Source organism: Rhea pennata, chromosome 1 (genome assembly GCF_028389875.1).
Source record: "Rhea pennata isolate bPtePen1 chromosome 1, bPtePen1.pri, whole genome shotgun sequence".
NCBI classification, from domain to species: domain Eukaryota; kingdom Metazoa; phylum Chordata; class Aves; order Rheiformes; family Rheidae; genus Rhea; species Rhea pennata.
The window spans coordinates 87,849,397-87,863,266 of NC_084663.1; the positions used below are offsets into that span (position 1 = coordinate 87,849,397).

A 13,870-nucleotide genomic window follows, 5' to 3' on the forward strand; every position below is an offset into this window, starting at 1 on the left:
TTTCTATGACAAGACCACTCCAGAGGCTCCATACACAAAAACTTCCTTTCTTAATGGATAGGTGACAGCCATGGAAGATACCTCATTATTATTTATACATTACATTATACTGCTGTTTCTGCTTCCCTGTTTTATAAAAGCATAACTGCCCTAGTAACCCAGTCAAAAGACAGACACCACTGCAGAACGATGTAGGTCTGTGATAAGAAATATTTCAAAATCTCATGATCTGCCTGGGCTGGGGAGCCTAGTGAAGCTCAAAAGGCTCCTTGACAGGCTGTTAAAACACAAAGATGGCACAGAAAGAAGCAAAGCAGAGATAATGAACATGGTACTAGGTGGAAAAGGATCCAGCAAGTTGCTGATGGATCAAAATTGCTCAAGAATCACGCAACAGTGACTAAATGCAGATTTTTGCAGTTCTCTGTGCACTGCCAGAATAAATGGGATGACCTTGGTTGTTGCTTGAGAAAACTGGAACTAAGTAGTCCTTCTCTGCTCCTCCTAAGGGATTTCATTTATTATTTGACATGCTATTGCAAAAACACTGGCCAACTGACCAGTACTCACACCAGTGGATGATGACATGAGAAAAATCAGGGAGTAGCTGCATTAAGAAAAGCATACCTTGCTGACAGGACAGCTTGAGTACTCTGTTCAATGTCCTACCTACACACAGTTCTTCAGTTTATTTCTGGCAAGTAAAATTCATTTCTTCACTGACCAGTTTCCAAGATAACTGCCTAAATGCAGAATATGCAGGAACCAGAGGGCACAGTGGCCATTCAGATCTCACCTGTCATAAGGCGTATAACCATTCTGTTGCAAGAAGTCATCTTTTATCAGCTTTGCAACTTCTAGGGTAATTTTATCTGTTTCTGCCAAGGAAGCCTAAAAAAGTAAAGTATATTGTTACTTCAGTACCCAAGGCCATGCTGTGGCTGGCCAAGAACAATTATCTTTATCAGTAACTGTTTTCTTCCCCTGCCCTCTTAAGATGGCTTCCAGCAGAATCCCATCTTTTGGGTGTTTTCCTGCTATAGAGCTGCCAATTTACTCCACAGCAAGATTAAGAGGGGCCAAACAGTCAACAAATCTATAAATCAGTAAGTCTGTCTTATGTTAAAAAAAGGAAAGCAAGTTTACCTCAAGCTGTAAAAGAGACACTGAAGATGCACACAGCTCTGCTATGAGGTACCTGAAAATATTATCTCCTTATATAAAAAGTAAATTAATCTTTCCCTTCCTCAAATCCTTATGTGCATGAAAGAAAGCTAGATTTCAGCATTTTATATTAATTAGTAATATTACAGATTTTTCACTAGCTTCTGGAGTTAGCAATGAGTTTTCCTTGTCTGGCATTTAATAAAAGTAAAGGAGTTGATGACACAGGTGTAACACTGCCACTGCTATTACTGGCACCACAGGTCACACTTTCCTACCTGCATTTTCCTTTTAATAAAAGAGGAAAATTGCTTTTTAAGTGTCCCAGCTTGCTTAATAGAAAGGAATTTTGGACTGTCTTTTGTCAGGAGACTATAACAGAACTCAGAGCTAAGAAGAAAAAACAGTAACATTTTTTTCCAAAATTCCCCCTTTCTAAAGGTTGTTAGTAGCCAACACTAGATGGAAAGGAACTCTTAAAAGATAAGATCTTTGAGAACAAGATCACCAATTTCAGTACTTTCAAAGTAAGAATAATGCTTACAGCTAAAAGCGCTGCCCTATCAGTATCACTTCCACACCAAGGAACTGATTCTACTCTGCTCTACAAACCAGTCTTTTAGAACACTTTTTTTTTTTTTTTTTTTGTAAATAAACTGCAGAAGACCCTAAGATCATGTTTCCTTTTCTTCCAAGACACAAAGAGAAGAGAGTCCTGCTAGGTGAGATCTGCTGCAAGCCATCTTGGTTTGGCTAGAACACCAGTGAATGGGAAGAGCACCAGGATCCAACTTTCTCCAAACTACTGTAGTTAATGCATGTTACCACACATTAACACCACTTTAAAGGCCAGCATAGTTCAGCTGAACATCACAGAGTTCAATTACTGTTAAATATGTGCTAGGCACCTGTCAATTACCATATTTACCATGTTAAGCTGAAACAAGAACATTTTTACTGGGTCCCTTTTGATAGCTTTCAACAGAAACTTTCCTGCCCAAGTTTAGCTTTCTGTCCAAAACAGTGAAGGGAATGAAGGAAATTAAAGAATGCCTGTGAAATGGAGCCATATGTCAGGTCACAAGTCTCCACAGAGAAACTGGGAAATCGTAAGTTTTTAGAAAAAGTAGACAAGACTTCTGCTTCAACAAGCCAGCTTGTAAATGTCAACACATACCTGTTCTGCTACTGGTAACAGGGTTTCTGATAAATTGCAATTCTTCAGACTACTTCAAAAATAAAGATTAGCCTGCATCATTTCTATTACCAGGATTACTTGCAATGGAGTACTACTGCAGGTTGCAATGAACAGCGTTTCAGCAAGATTTGGACACTGAAGTGAGTGAATTTTCTTAACTTCAGCACCAGAAGCCCTGCTTCTTGTTCACATGAGAACACCAGCATAAAGGCAAGGTTTATCAAATATATAAATGTATTTGTCACTGGGAATCAAATAACATGCAAGGAAGTTTGAATAAAGCACAGCTACAGACAGATGAGTCTGATTATCTGCCAAGGTCCATTTGCCTTCCTTCCACATTGAAGTATCCATCAGGTCTGGTCTAAGACATGGTAAAAACCTCATGCTAGCAGTAAGGAAATGGAGGTTAGTTCACAGATGCTACATTTTCTCAAAGCTGGACACTCACCTTCCCCACAAGCTGCACAATCTCTGCAAGGTCCTCCTCTTCCTGTAAGATCTCTTTGGCCTTTGTCCTGAGAGGGACAAACTCTGTAAAATGTTTGTCATAGTACTCGTCCAGGGCACGCGTATATTTGCTGTAACTGATCAGCCAGTTGACAGAGGGGAAATGCTTGCGTTGAGCCAGCTTCTTATCCAGGCCCCAGAAAACCTGTCAGAAACCACAGAGATCAAACCCTCTCAGAAGCAAAACAAAATAATCAGCTGAAGACAGTTCAACGTGGCACATCTGTGCAAGCACAGCAGGGCAAAGGCTATCATAAGTCTTCAGACAAAAGCCTGAGAGGGGACAAAAAAGTCCTTCCTTATACTTACTTAACTGTACCAGTGGCTTTCAAATACACATCTCAAAAGATGGTGAATCTTTTAAGCTGAATATGGTTTATTCAGCTTGAGACTCTTCATGATGAAGGAGTCAGCATTGCCAGAAATAACATCAATATTGGAATCTAATTAAATGAAGGCCTATTAAATAGAACCTCTTTCCCCAAAACAACGATTGGGAATCCCCTGCAAGATTCCCTTCTCCCAGTCGTCTGCTCAGAGGATTTGCTCACGGTTTCAATGTACCTGTTCATAGTGATTCATTTTCTATCCTAGCTGAAAGTGGCCATATTGAAAGTGCAGTTCAGATGGCAGGAATCAAGAGACAAACAAATATTCCTGAGCAGTCAGCACAGAAGGAATTGTTACTGTTCCCAAAAGAATCTCAAACATGTCAGCTCAGAGATTATCTCACAAGGTCACCTTTTATGCTTTTAAAGCATCTAAAAAAGCACCTTACAAAACTGCCTGTGTCAAATCAAAGCTCTCACATCCACTGGCACAAATGTACTGGAGCACAATCATTTTGAGTCTAACAGAGTGGACAGATCAACTGCAACATAATAAAACATACCTGAACAATGCCCAAAGTAGCAGATGTGACAGGATCAGAGAAGTCGCCACCTGGGGGAGACACACTAAGCAGGAAGAGAGAAGGAAAAGTCATAAGAATTGCTCTCTCAGGTTTAAGCTGAACCACCCAAAACATGACTACACAGCTCAGCGATCATGCAAACCAGAAGAGCCAACACCATTCCAAATCAGTAAAAATTACAACCTTCTACTGCAGATGGTTTGATACCTATCTACTTAGGCATACATGAAAGATGCCATGCAATATGGTTATCTTGATACTGCCAGTCAACTACTGATATACAATTCCAGTCACTTTAGCTCCAGGCAGTAACTCAGTTATCAAACTATACCTCAATCAGAACAGACTCAGTGAGCACGTTGACAGGATAGCTTGAAACACAGCCCAATGTTTATTTCATGGAGAACAATATCCCAGTTTAAAATTGTTATCTCAGTTATTCATCTATATAATAACCACTTGAAGTTCATTTGGGCCTGACATCTTAATACACGCCTGCCCAAAGACACAAGAATCTTTCAACTTCAAAATCAGCTGCACTTGTGTGCAGAATTCATCAGAGTATATTCTAGGTGTTCTTACAGATGCTAGATACTTTCCTGAAAACACAAGGGGGAAAAGCTACTTTGCCCACAATATGTTACATAAATCAATACAGCCTAGAAGAAAGTGGAAGTTTGCAGTCCGCAGTGCTGCAAGCCACCTATGTCATTATCTCAAAAGAGAAGGTGATGACAGTCCATTTTTCCTCCTCTGCCCCAACAAAATTTCAAGTGCGTCTGCCTCATTTTTTCATTCTCTGCAATTTGTTCCTTCCTTTTGATCATTCTTTCAGTATAATTTAGTAATCAGTGAGGGGGGATTCAGGACTGTCACCATGGTCAACACAACAAGAACACCTTTCAAATTTGAAGTTCTCATATTTAGCTAAAAATTCAGTGCACCATAGATTATACATCTGTGCATGGTTTGACATACTTTTCCGTGACAGTGCTAATGATGGTTTTCCCTGAGCCACTTGCTCATATCACTGCAAGCAACTGTGATTCCACACCTCACAGAACTGCCTGTCTACATTCATTCTTTCTGCCCATATGCACAATTTTGCAGCAGTTGAGGATGAAGAGACACTAAGCATCTACCTACTCATTCACAGACTCTTAGTTCTGCAGCTGCACAGAGCAATAAGACCTTCTCAAAGAAATGCAACACTCACGCTCCGACAATGCTGACACTGCCTTCCCTTTCAGGATTTCCCAGACACTTCACTCTGCCGGCTCGCTCATAGAAAGAGGCCAGACGGGCACCGAGGTAGGCTGGATAACCACTGTCTGCAAGCACCAACACACAGAAACCAAGTCAAAACTCCAAATATAAAGGACAGATTCACAAGACTAGATTCAGAAAAAAAACTACTCACCAGCTGGCATTTCAGCCAGTCGCCCTGAGATTTCTCTGAGGGCCTCAGCCCATCGGGAAGTGGAGTCTGCCATCATACTGACATGGTAGCCCATGTCCCGGAAATACTCAGACAGTGTGATTCCTAGAACAAAGACAACAGCATATTGCAGGATACAATTCAGATGGGAATTCCAGACTCATATGTAGCCACTCAGAGGCAAGTAAGACTCTTAAGTAAATTAAGTTCACATTCTGATGGCAGAGACGGAAAGCTATTCTCTCTTGCCCACAAGATCATTTTCATGATGTCTTGGTTTATTCTTTCTTTCCCCCCATTATCATCCGCTCTGGCTCATCTTTCATTCCTGTATATTTCATTGAGGAGACAGAGCAATGTCACTTATGCTACTCTTTGCACAAGAGCCCCTGCTTGGAGTAAAAATGTCTCCTTCCCTCTCAAACTACCAGAATATAACCATGAGAAGAAGTCATAAATTAGCTGACAACTTTTTATCAGAAGTATTTTAGAAGCTCTAAGAGGCTGCAAAGGAAAGAAAGCTAGCCTGCCAACTCAGGCAATATTGCTCTTGTCTGTTTAGTGGCTATTATTTATCAGCAAAAAACTATTCACAAACAAGAAAAGTTTACATAACTAATACAAGGGTGAAAGTACATGAAACATGGTGTGATAAATTCACTTTATAAGCAGGAATTAACCTGACAGCTGAAAATCATGGGTACATACAAGCAAGCCAAATTCAATTACAAACCTAGGACTTTATGCAGACAGAGTCTTAAGCAGGTTTCCTCACACCCTGGGGAGCCCAGAACTGGACACAGTACTCGAGATGAGGCCTCACCAGGGCTAAGTAGATAGAACATGTTGACATGCTATGTGCACACAGCCTTTATGAGCCTCCTGTAAATCTTACCAGTATAGATAGAGGCCTCTCTGGCAGCCACAGGCATGTTGGAGGTATTTGCTACCAGAGCTGTTCTCTTCATGATGCTTTCTACCTTGCCATCAACCTCCATTGTTAGCTAAAACATGAAAAAAGCAGGCAACTGTGTCATATTTTTTTACTGTATTGCTCTCCTTATTCCAAGATATTCTCCTCATAGCTAGTCTAACAAGAACAGCGACTAGAATCAAGATTTTAGGCTTTTATGCTGTTTTGTCCCCCAAGCTGTGCATGGTACACCTCAGCCTTATCTCATCTTCTGCAGTTGTCAATCCCTATTAATCCCACCTCTTACCACAAACAAATGGGTAGTGACAAATTTACCAGGCTGTAAGAGCCAAAAATCTTAGCTTTCTCTCATAAGTTCATTGAGGAACAGAGCCTTTTCTCCTATATACCAATTCGAGTTCATCTTTGGCAACCAGATCTGAAATGATATACATAACTCAGATGAATTCTCATGAGCACCTGAACAATAGAATGCACATGCTGATATTGGTGCAGAATTATATTTAAGAATATCATTGGATTTACATTTTTCATGGCCACCCCAGCTTTACATTCTTATCTTGCAATCAAACACACCTAAATCTCTTACCTCTTATTTCTAACAGAGGAATTTCAACCTAACAGTCCAGACCATGCACTTTCCCTAGTTTTACAGAAGATTTTTGCCAGACTTATCCAATAACATCTAGTTACAGATAAAACATACCCAATCTATTGCATCTTTTTTGTTATTAATCAGGGATTTATTATTTCCTTCAGAAAGTATTCTAAAGCCTAAAATGTCAAAATGATATCCTGTAGTGGTTCGTATTGGTACTCTGCACCCTGTAAACACACATGATGCCTTTGCTATAGTTGGTTAAGGTAAAAAGTTAAAGAGACATTATCAGTAAAAGGTAACATCCTTAACTCTGCTAATTTACACAGACATTCATTTTGCTTTCTTTTAAAACAAGAAGGTACAACCAAACGCTAGTCTAGGTGTTTCTTGAGGGATCACTGAAGTCATTCTTGAATGAGTCAAAAGCGGTTTCTGCCACTACAGCCAAAATTACAGCAGAGGAGCCAAGAAGATCGTTTCAAGTCACTACACAAATAAGATATTTTTTCAGATACAACAGCACTACAACAGCAAGGCTCTCTAAGGTTTATTCTCCAGGAATTGTCCATACTAACCTCAGGGAAATCTCTTAGTACTTCAGACATTTCATTTCCTCGTTCTCCACAGCCTACATAAATGATGACATCACTGTTGGAGTATTTTGAGAGAGACTGCGAGATCACAGTCTTCCCACAGCCAAAAGCTCCAGGAATAGCTGTTGTACCCCCTTGTACACATCTGAGTAAAGAAAAGGGACTCTGATTTACAAGGAGTTCCAAAACAGAAAAATGCTTATTAGAATATGTTTTCTAATTAAACTGCCTAAATAAAAGCAGAATGACAAAAGTCATATACAGTATTCTGAGAGAGAAGCACAGAAGTACTTAATTAAACCCAAAGACTCAGGGAACAAACTAATCTTGCCTTCTACTACCCTTTAAGTATATGAGTTATGTTGGGACAATGGCTAGACTAGGCTTAAAACACAAAGCAATTTTCACAGCTGGAAGTATTGAATGCAAAGACTAAGAACATCAAATACACTAAAATAATCCTTTTAAGAAGGAGCATAACATTTTAGGACCAAAGTAATTGAACTCAGTGCCTTAGAAACTGGCTGCATCAACAGTATCCTGAGATACAGTTAAGTGCTCCAGTTTTCCTAAGTGGTGACTCCAAAATCAATGGAAACTATCCTCAACACCACAGAAAGAGATCCTGCTCTTGTGCCCAAATACGGATAAGCTTGAAAGTTCCAGCCTTCCTGTAGGTCCTGCATCATTATTTCAGGTTTGCACTTGTCAATTCTTTTCTGGATTAAACATACTAGAACTATCTTGTTGCGCTTTTCTTCCTTTTTCCAGTGGAGATACTCTTGTCAGATAAAAAACGTAAGTACATTGATTGAATATTTTTTGAGATTACGCTGTGGTACATAGAGACATGGGGTCAAGTTTGGGGTCTGTTCCCCTCCCCATTCCCCTCCCCTCCCATTTTAAATTAGCTCTCCCTCTCTCCTCCACCAAAAGAAATAATTCTTATATGCTAGAACATAAAAGCTTTCAGAGTCTCAGGTGGTACTTACGGGAAAAGCGCATCCAGGACCCGCTGGCCAGTTAACAAAGGATGATTGGCTGGTAACTTTTCAGTAACAGGACGGACTTGACGTACAGGCCAGACCTGAACCATAGTGAACTTCTCCTTCACACCTTCAAACTCCAGCTCTAAGACAACATCCTAATAGAGGCAGCAGACATAAGCAAACAGCTACACATGGAGATCAGCATGCAAGTTCTCATCCCAACAGCTCGGCACACCACCACAGATTTTTTAGAAATTCAACATACTATCATGCATACCTGAGGGAAGGCAACTTTCCAATATTTACAGTACTACAGGGCAAATGAGCGCACAATGAAGCTTTAACTACAAATATGCAACTGAGGAGCAACTGAATTATTCACATTCATCAGATACTTTAGTTCCCCACAAAAGACAGCAAACATGACACGCTGAAGCGCCATTGGGGAACCATATACATAGAAAGTAACTTCACAAGATAATCACATAATCCCTGTTGCATAAAATGCTTTTTAGTTGGCATCATACAGAACAGAAAGCGTACATCCGCCTTATGAAAGAGTAATGGAATATACCGATAACTGCTGTTTGGGAGACTTACTGAAGTGTCATAGTTTCCTGGTGGAGCAATGTAGGTAACTGTACCCCTGTTCCGTGGGGGCAACATGATTTTGTGTTTAATAAGGGAGTTTTCGTTCACCACACCATAAATGTCTCCACCAGTGATATGGCTGCCAACCTAAAATCAGAATAAGTCTATTAGTCATAAGTGAGAATTCCAGCTTTAAAATGGAACCTTGTTAAAGATTTGTATAAAATAATAATAGCTATTAAGTCTAGCACTGTGATTATTTCCTTTATAAATGCACTGTTACAGCATAGTAGCCTATTTATGTAACTTTACACTGTAATAGTACACTGCTAGCTGTGTTGCTAGTAGTACATATGTATAGTATGTGTAGCTATGTGAATGCTATCAGTGTTCAGGAGCAATTCAAAGCTCAGACAGCAGCAACTACCGACTAATGCAGGAAATTCTCTTCTTCTATGCCTGTCAATTTAAAGTAGAGACAGGACTGCATATGCTAACCTGCAGGGTTGGAAAATGGAAGATATCAAAGGCTAAAGATACGATATTTTTCAGCAGTAAGGCCATCTTCACTACCTTCAAAATACCTATATGCAGGTACTCTTTTTGCTCAGGAAACACCTGGACATGCTTAGTGCAACTCCACCAGGTCTTTATGGTACTGAAATACATCAAGTTTTACAGGTTTCTCACAGGCATCAACAACACAAAGCAAGTCACACTAAGTAAGTTTTGTTGACCTCTTTCAAATCCTCAGTCGTACACCACTGCCACCTGCCAGTACCCATTTTCACAGACTTAATGACCGTAACCATAGTTCCCAAGGGCTTCAGCCTCTGTGCTCTGCTCCAACTCTAAAGCACACTCGAAGGGATTTCTGAGGGGAGAGGGGCAAAGGGAAAAACAAGCTTGTCTGAACCTACCCGTAAGTTTTTGGAAGGCGTGAAGTCCCATTTGACATCTCGGCTCAAAGCTGACACATTGACACCTCTAGGGATATAGATACTTTTGGTCAGAGCGCTGATGTCTGATAGAGGCCTCTGGATACCATCAAAAATAGCTCCCATTATGCCAGGCCCTAATTCCACTGACAGGGGTTTGCCAGTACGGAGTACAGGATCTCCTACAGAGACACCAGCTAAAGGTTTGCTGAGGAAAAGTTCATCCAGAGAAAAAGAAAAAAAGCAGGGCATAAGGCATCACACACACAACAACATGCTGTTAACCCATCTTTTAGTTGTATGTGGTATTTTTATTAACATATTACACACCATCTTTTACTAAACTCAAGCTGAAATTGCTAAGGCAACAAAGTTCCCATCTCCAGAGACTCAAAGCACAGATAAAGATTCTGCTTTGTGACCATCAGCTCAAGTTAACTATACGGGTAAGCTTACTGAATGGCAGTGTGGCCATTTACTAAGCCATAAGGCAATGCAGCCTGATAATAAAACATCAGGTCTCTGTCTTAACCCTTTAAACCTAGAAAACTGTTTTTATTGTTAGAAAGTCTGCCAGTGATATGAAATGTATAAATTTTTAGCTTCAGAATTTGTTAGATAGCACAATGGTTTTGACCTTGAGCCTTGTAGAGCTTTTCTGACAGCAGTTTAATTTTAAGGAGAGTTTGTTCTAAATTAATATTACTTCCCTTGCCTCTGTTAATAAATTCTCCAGTCTATGCCCCATCTAAGCCTGAAAAGGTGCACAATGAACTTCTGTGCAAAGAGCTCACAGTTTGGCAAAAATCCGGTTAGAATACAAGACAAATCCCCCAAAGCATATGCAAGACTCAAGAAATCAGATGCAAGTTGAATTCAGAAAGTCCTCATCCTCTCATCAGAAATTTAGGACAGTAAATTATATTCAAACGCTGGACTTGTTCAACATTTTGACGGTAGGTTACTTGATATTACAATGATGATGCCATTTAAAAGGACACATTATTAGGTACAGATAGCAGCTGGTTAACTAGTTTACCAACCAACTCCTCAAAACAAAGCTTTGGAAGCCAACACAGGCCTCTTCCTAGTGTTTACACATGACTCCTAAATTTAAAAGACTACAGGACAAAAAAAAAAAAAAAAAAAAAAAAAGAATGTCTACCTTCAAGTTTAATGACTGACATTCTTTCATAAAATGTATTTTCTATTGCAAGTGTAAATCAGCTCAAATTGAGAATACAAGCTGCTTCCTAGCTGGACCAAGATGCTGTACGTATACTACAGAAGCACAGATGTTATCTACTATGTCTATCAGAACAGTCTGTCCACAAGTCCTACCCACTTTACATTTCCTATTCAAATATCTCCAAGCATTGTTTTCAAAGTAAAGAAAACATACATACAACAAATACTGCATGGTAGTTTTGTCATTTATGGCTGACGTTTGTCAAGTAGCATGCTAAACAAGGAGCTAGGAGAATTTAAGTTCATTTTAATTTAAGTATTAAAATACATTACTTTATTATCATGTAAAACAGCTTCCTCAGCACTCTGCAAAGAAAGATAGTAAGATCTACCTCAAAAGCTCTAGAATTCAGAAAAGATGTGTAGAATAGATGTTGCTTCCTGCAGGCATTGGAAATACCGAGCTTTAGTCTCCGTCAGCTTTGTTCACTTTCTTTACTACAATCATCATTCTGCACAATCTGGCAAACCTCAAGGGACCAGTAAAAAGGATACAAGTTTCTTCATATACCTGGACAGTTGCCAGATCACCTTCCAGTCGGATAATCTCCCCCACCAGTTCACTGTGGCCTACTCGTACTAGTTCATACATAGCAGCACCTGCCATGTTGCAAGCCGTGACCACTGCAAAAGAAAGACACCTGGGTGAATATTTTCCCTGTGGTTCTGCAAATTTACTCTTCAGAAGCTAATGAAAACTGGACAACATAAGCACATGAATTTGAGAGACTTTATGGTAAAAAGGCAATTATTACTTTAAGTCAGTCAGACCACATTCCCATCTGTCTAAATTAAAACATATGAGAAAATAGCAAAAGCTCATCTTAACTGGCATTTTCAGGCTTTTCATAAACTTTTATTTACCTTGGTAGCATTTGGATGCTATTACAACAAACTATATAGATCAATTTAAGGCACTTGATAAAGGCAATACAATTGCATCTAGAGTGACAAACATGTATACAGGTTTTAAGGAAACACTATTTTGATGTTTCATTTTATACAAAAGTAATGAATATTTTAAGATATCTAAGTGGATCTTCACCAGATGAAGACCAATTTACATGAGGTTTTTGGTCTAACTAAAAATTATAGGAGGTTTCAGATTTCAGCAAGTTATACACTGGCTTCTAAACAAAGCCTAGCTATTTTAGCACAAAAAGTTGTCTTTTATACAATACCAGTCTTGCACAGTGTTCACATACTTGCATACAAATATATTTTCTACTTAAGATAAATAAAAGAGAGCTGCATCACTTAAATATTTAAGTATCACTTCTGCACTTAAAGAATTGGCATTTGTTTAGGTAGACATTATCCAAGAAGTTTCCTGTTCAAAGAAGCCACATCAAAAATACAGGCTATTCTTCCATTCCCATCCTTTCCTTCTCTTGAAAAGGATGTAGGAGGGAGCAGAAGAGCCAGTAGAGAATCTGCATGTATTCAAAAGCTGTTAACACATAAGCTGGTACAAGAGAAGTGGTGCAACTGTGTAAGGGTCCTCTTTCTTCCAGTTCTGCTACCCTTCTGCACAGCCACTTTGCCCGGTCCTTGCTGCTTATTGCCTCAGCTCCTCCAGGCCACATAGCAGTAACACACAAAAGCTCAAGGCAGAGGACTGAGTGCTCCAGAGAACAAAGGGTCAAATTGGATTTCAGAGAATGGCATAGACATCACATATCCTTTTAGAGAGGTTTAATGCACTGGGCCTGCAGATTTCTGACCAAGTGGCTTTATCTCGTCCAGAATGTGTGCTACCATGTTCTTTTTTATTTATCAGCCTGCTTCTTGCTGGTTACAACTTTAAGGCTAATGAGCTGTAACATGTTGTTACTCTGATTATCAGAGTATGACATAGTCAGTGGTCCTTCTTAAAATAATAAATAAATAAATAAATAAATAAATAAATAAATCTGAGCTTTACTATATTTCTTACAAGTATATTTCTATACTTCTTCTCATAGAACAGTAGATGAAACAGAGCCTACAATTTCCTCTATCAAATAATACTTACCAGGTCCTGAGACTCCATGGACATAGCCAACGAAAGCTTCTCTGTCCTCATCACGGATTTTAGGTAGCTTGGAGAAGTCCATTTTGCCTGTTCAACTGCACAGGAGGAGTAGTGGGGGGGGGGAGAGTCCTGAATAACAAAGACATATGCAATAAATTCCTCTTCTTCCTCTCCTCTCTCGTTGTTGCCAGTTAGAAGAAACACTGAAGAATTCTGAAGTCATGTACCCTGAAGCCTTTTACCTGCTCTGATTGCAAAGCTATATAAAGTTAAAGAGTAACTCATCTAGACAAACAAGAATGAACATCCTCTACTGCAAAAACCCAGGGGTGGAACATCATTCCATAACACGTTCCAAAAGACTGCTGAGTAAAACAGATAGGCTATAATACAAAGATGTCATAACACTGTTGGGCTAGTTTCAAGCCCAATAACAGGCTATTTAAACACTGCAGACCCTCTTCTGCCCTCCATACTTCATCTAACCTCCCTCATGACATGGAGCTGTGTGTGATTTGAGTCATTTCCAGACTGAGTAAGTAAGAGAACATTCTGGGGCTGCTTTAACACCATTAGTCTCTAAAAAAAACAGTATTACAAATATTGACTGTGGAAATTCTATTTTTACTATCTCAAACTGCTGGGACATAGTGCTCAGAGTAAAAAATATGCATTTTTGCAAGCACTGGCATGCAAGCATGAGAGCCAGCTCTATATGCTTCCCAGTCAGCAAAAGATA

At 39.5% G+C, this 13,870-nt stretch overlaps 1 protein-coding gene across 1 annotated transcript in view; it reads right to left on the reverse strand.

The window, feature by feature from the left end:
- ATP6V1A (ATPase H+ transporting V1 subunit A) overlaps positions 1-13,870 on the reverse strand; it is a 31,041-nt gene that overhangs the window by 4,451 nt on the left and 12,720 nt on the right. The window contains exons 2-13 of the mRNA XM_062594958.1: positions 13,132-13,260; positions 11,613-11,741; positions 9,852-10,066; positions 8,941-9,078; positions 8,344-8,495; positions 7,334-7,496; positions 6,119-6,227; positions 5,206-5,328; positions 5,002-5,116; positions 3,765-3,828; positions 2,814-3,017; positions 797-891 (exon numbers count right to left, since the gene is read on the reverse strand). Of these exons, the coding sequence (XP_062450942.1) occupies positions 797-891; positions 2,814-3,017; positions 3,765-3,828; positions 5,002-5,116; positions 5,206-5,328; positions 6,119-6,227; positions 7,334-7,496; positions 8,344-8,495; positions 8,941-9,078; positions 9,852-10,066; positions 11,613-11,741; positions 13,132-13,213 (1,589 nt within the window). The 5' untranslated portion in view covers positions 13,214-13,260. The remainder of the gene's footprint in view (positions 1-796; positions 892-2,813; positions 3,018-3,764; positions 3,829-5,001; positions 5,117-5,205; positions 5,329-6,118; positions 6,228-7,333; positions 7,497-8,343; positions 8,496-8,940; positions 9,079-9,851; positions 10,067-11,612; positions 11,742-13,131; positions 13,261-13,870) is intronic.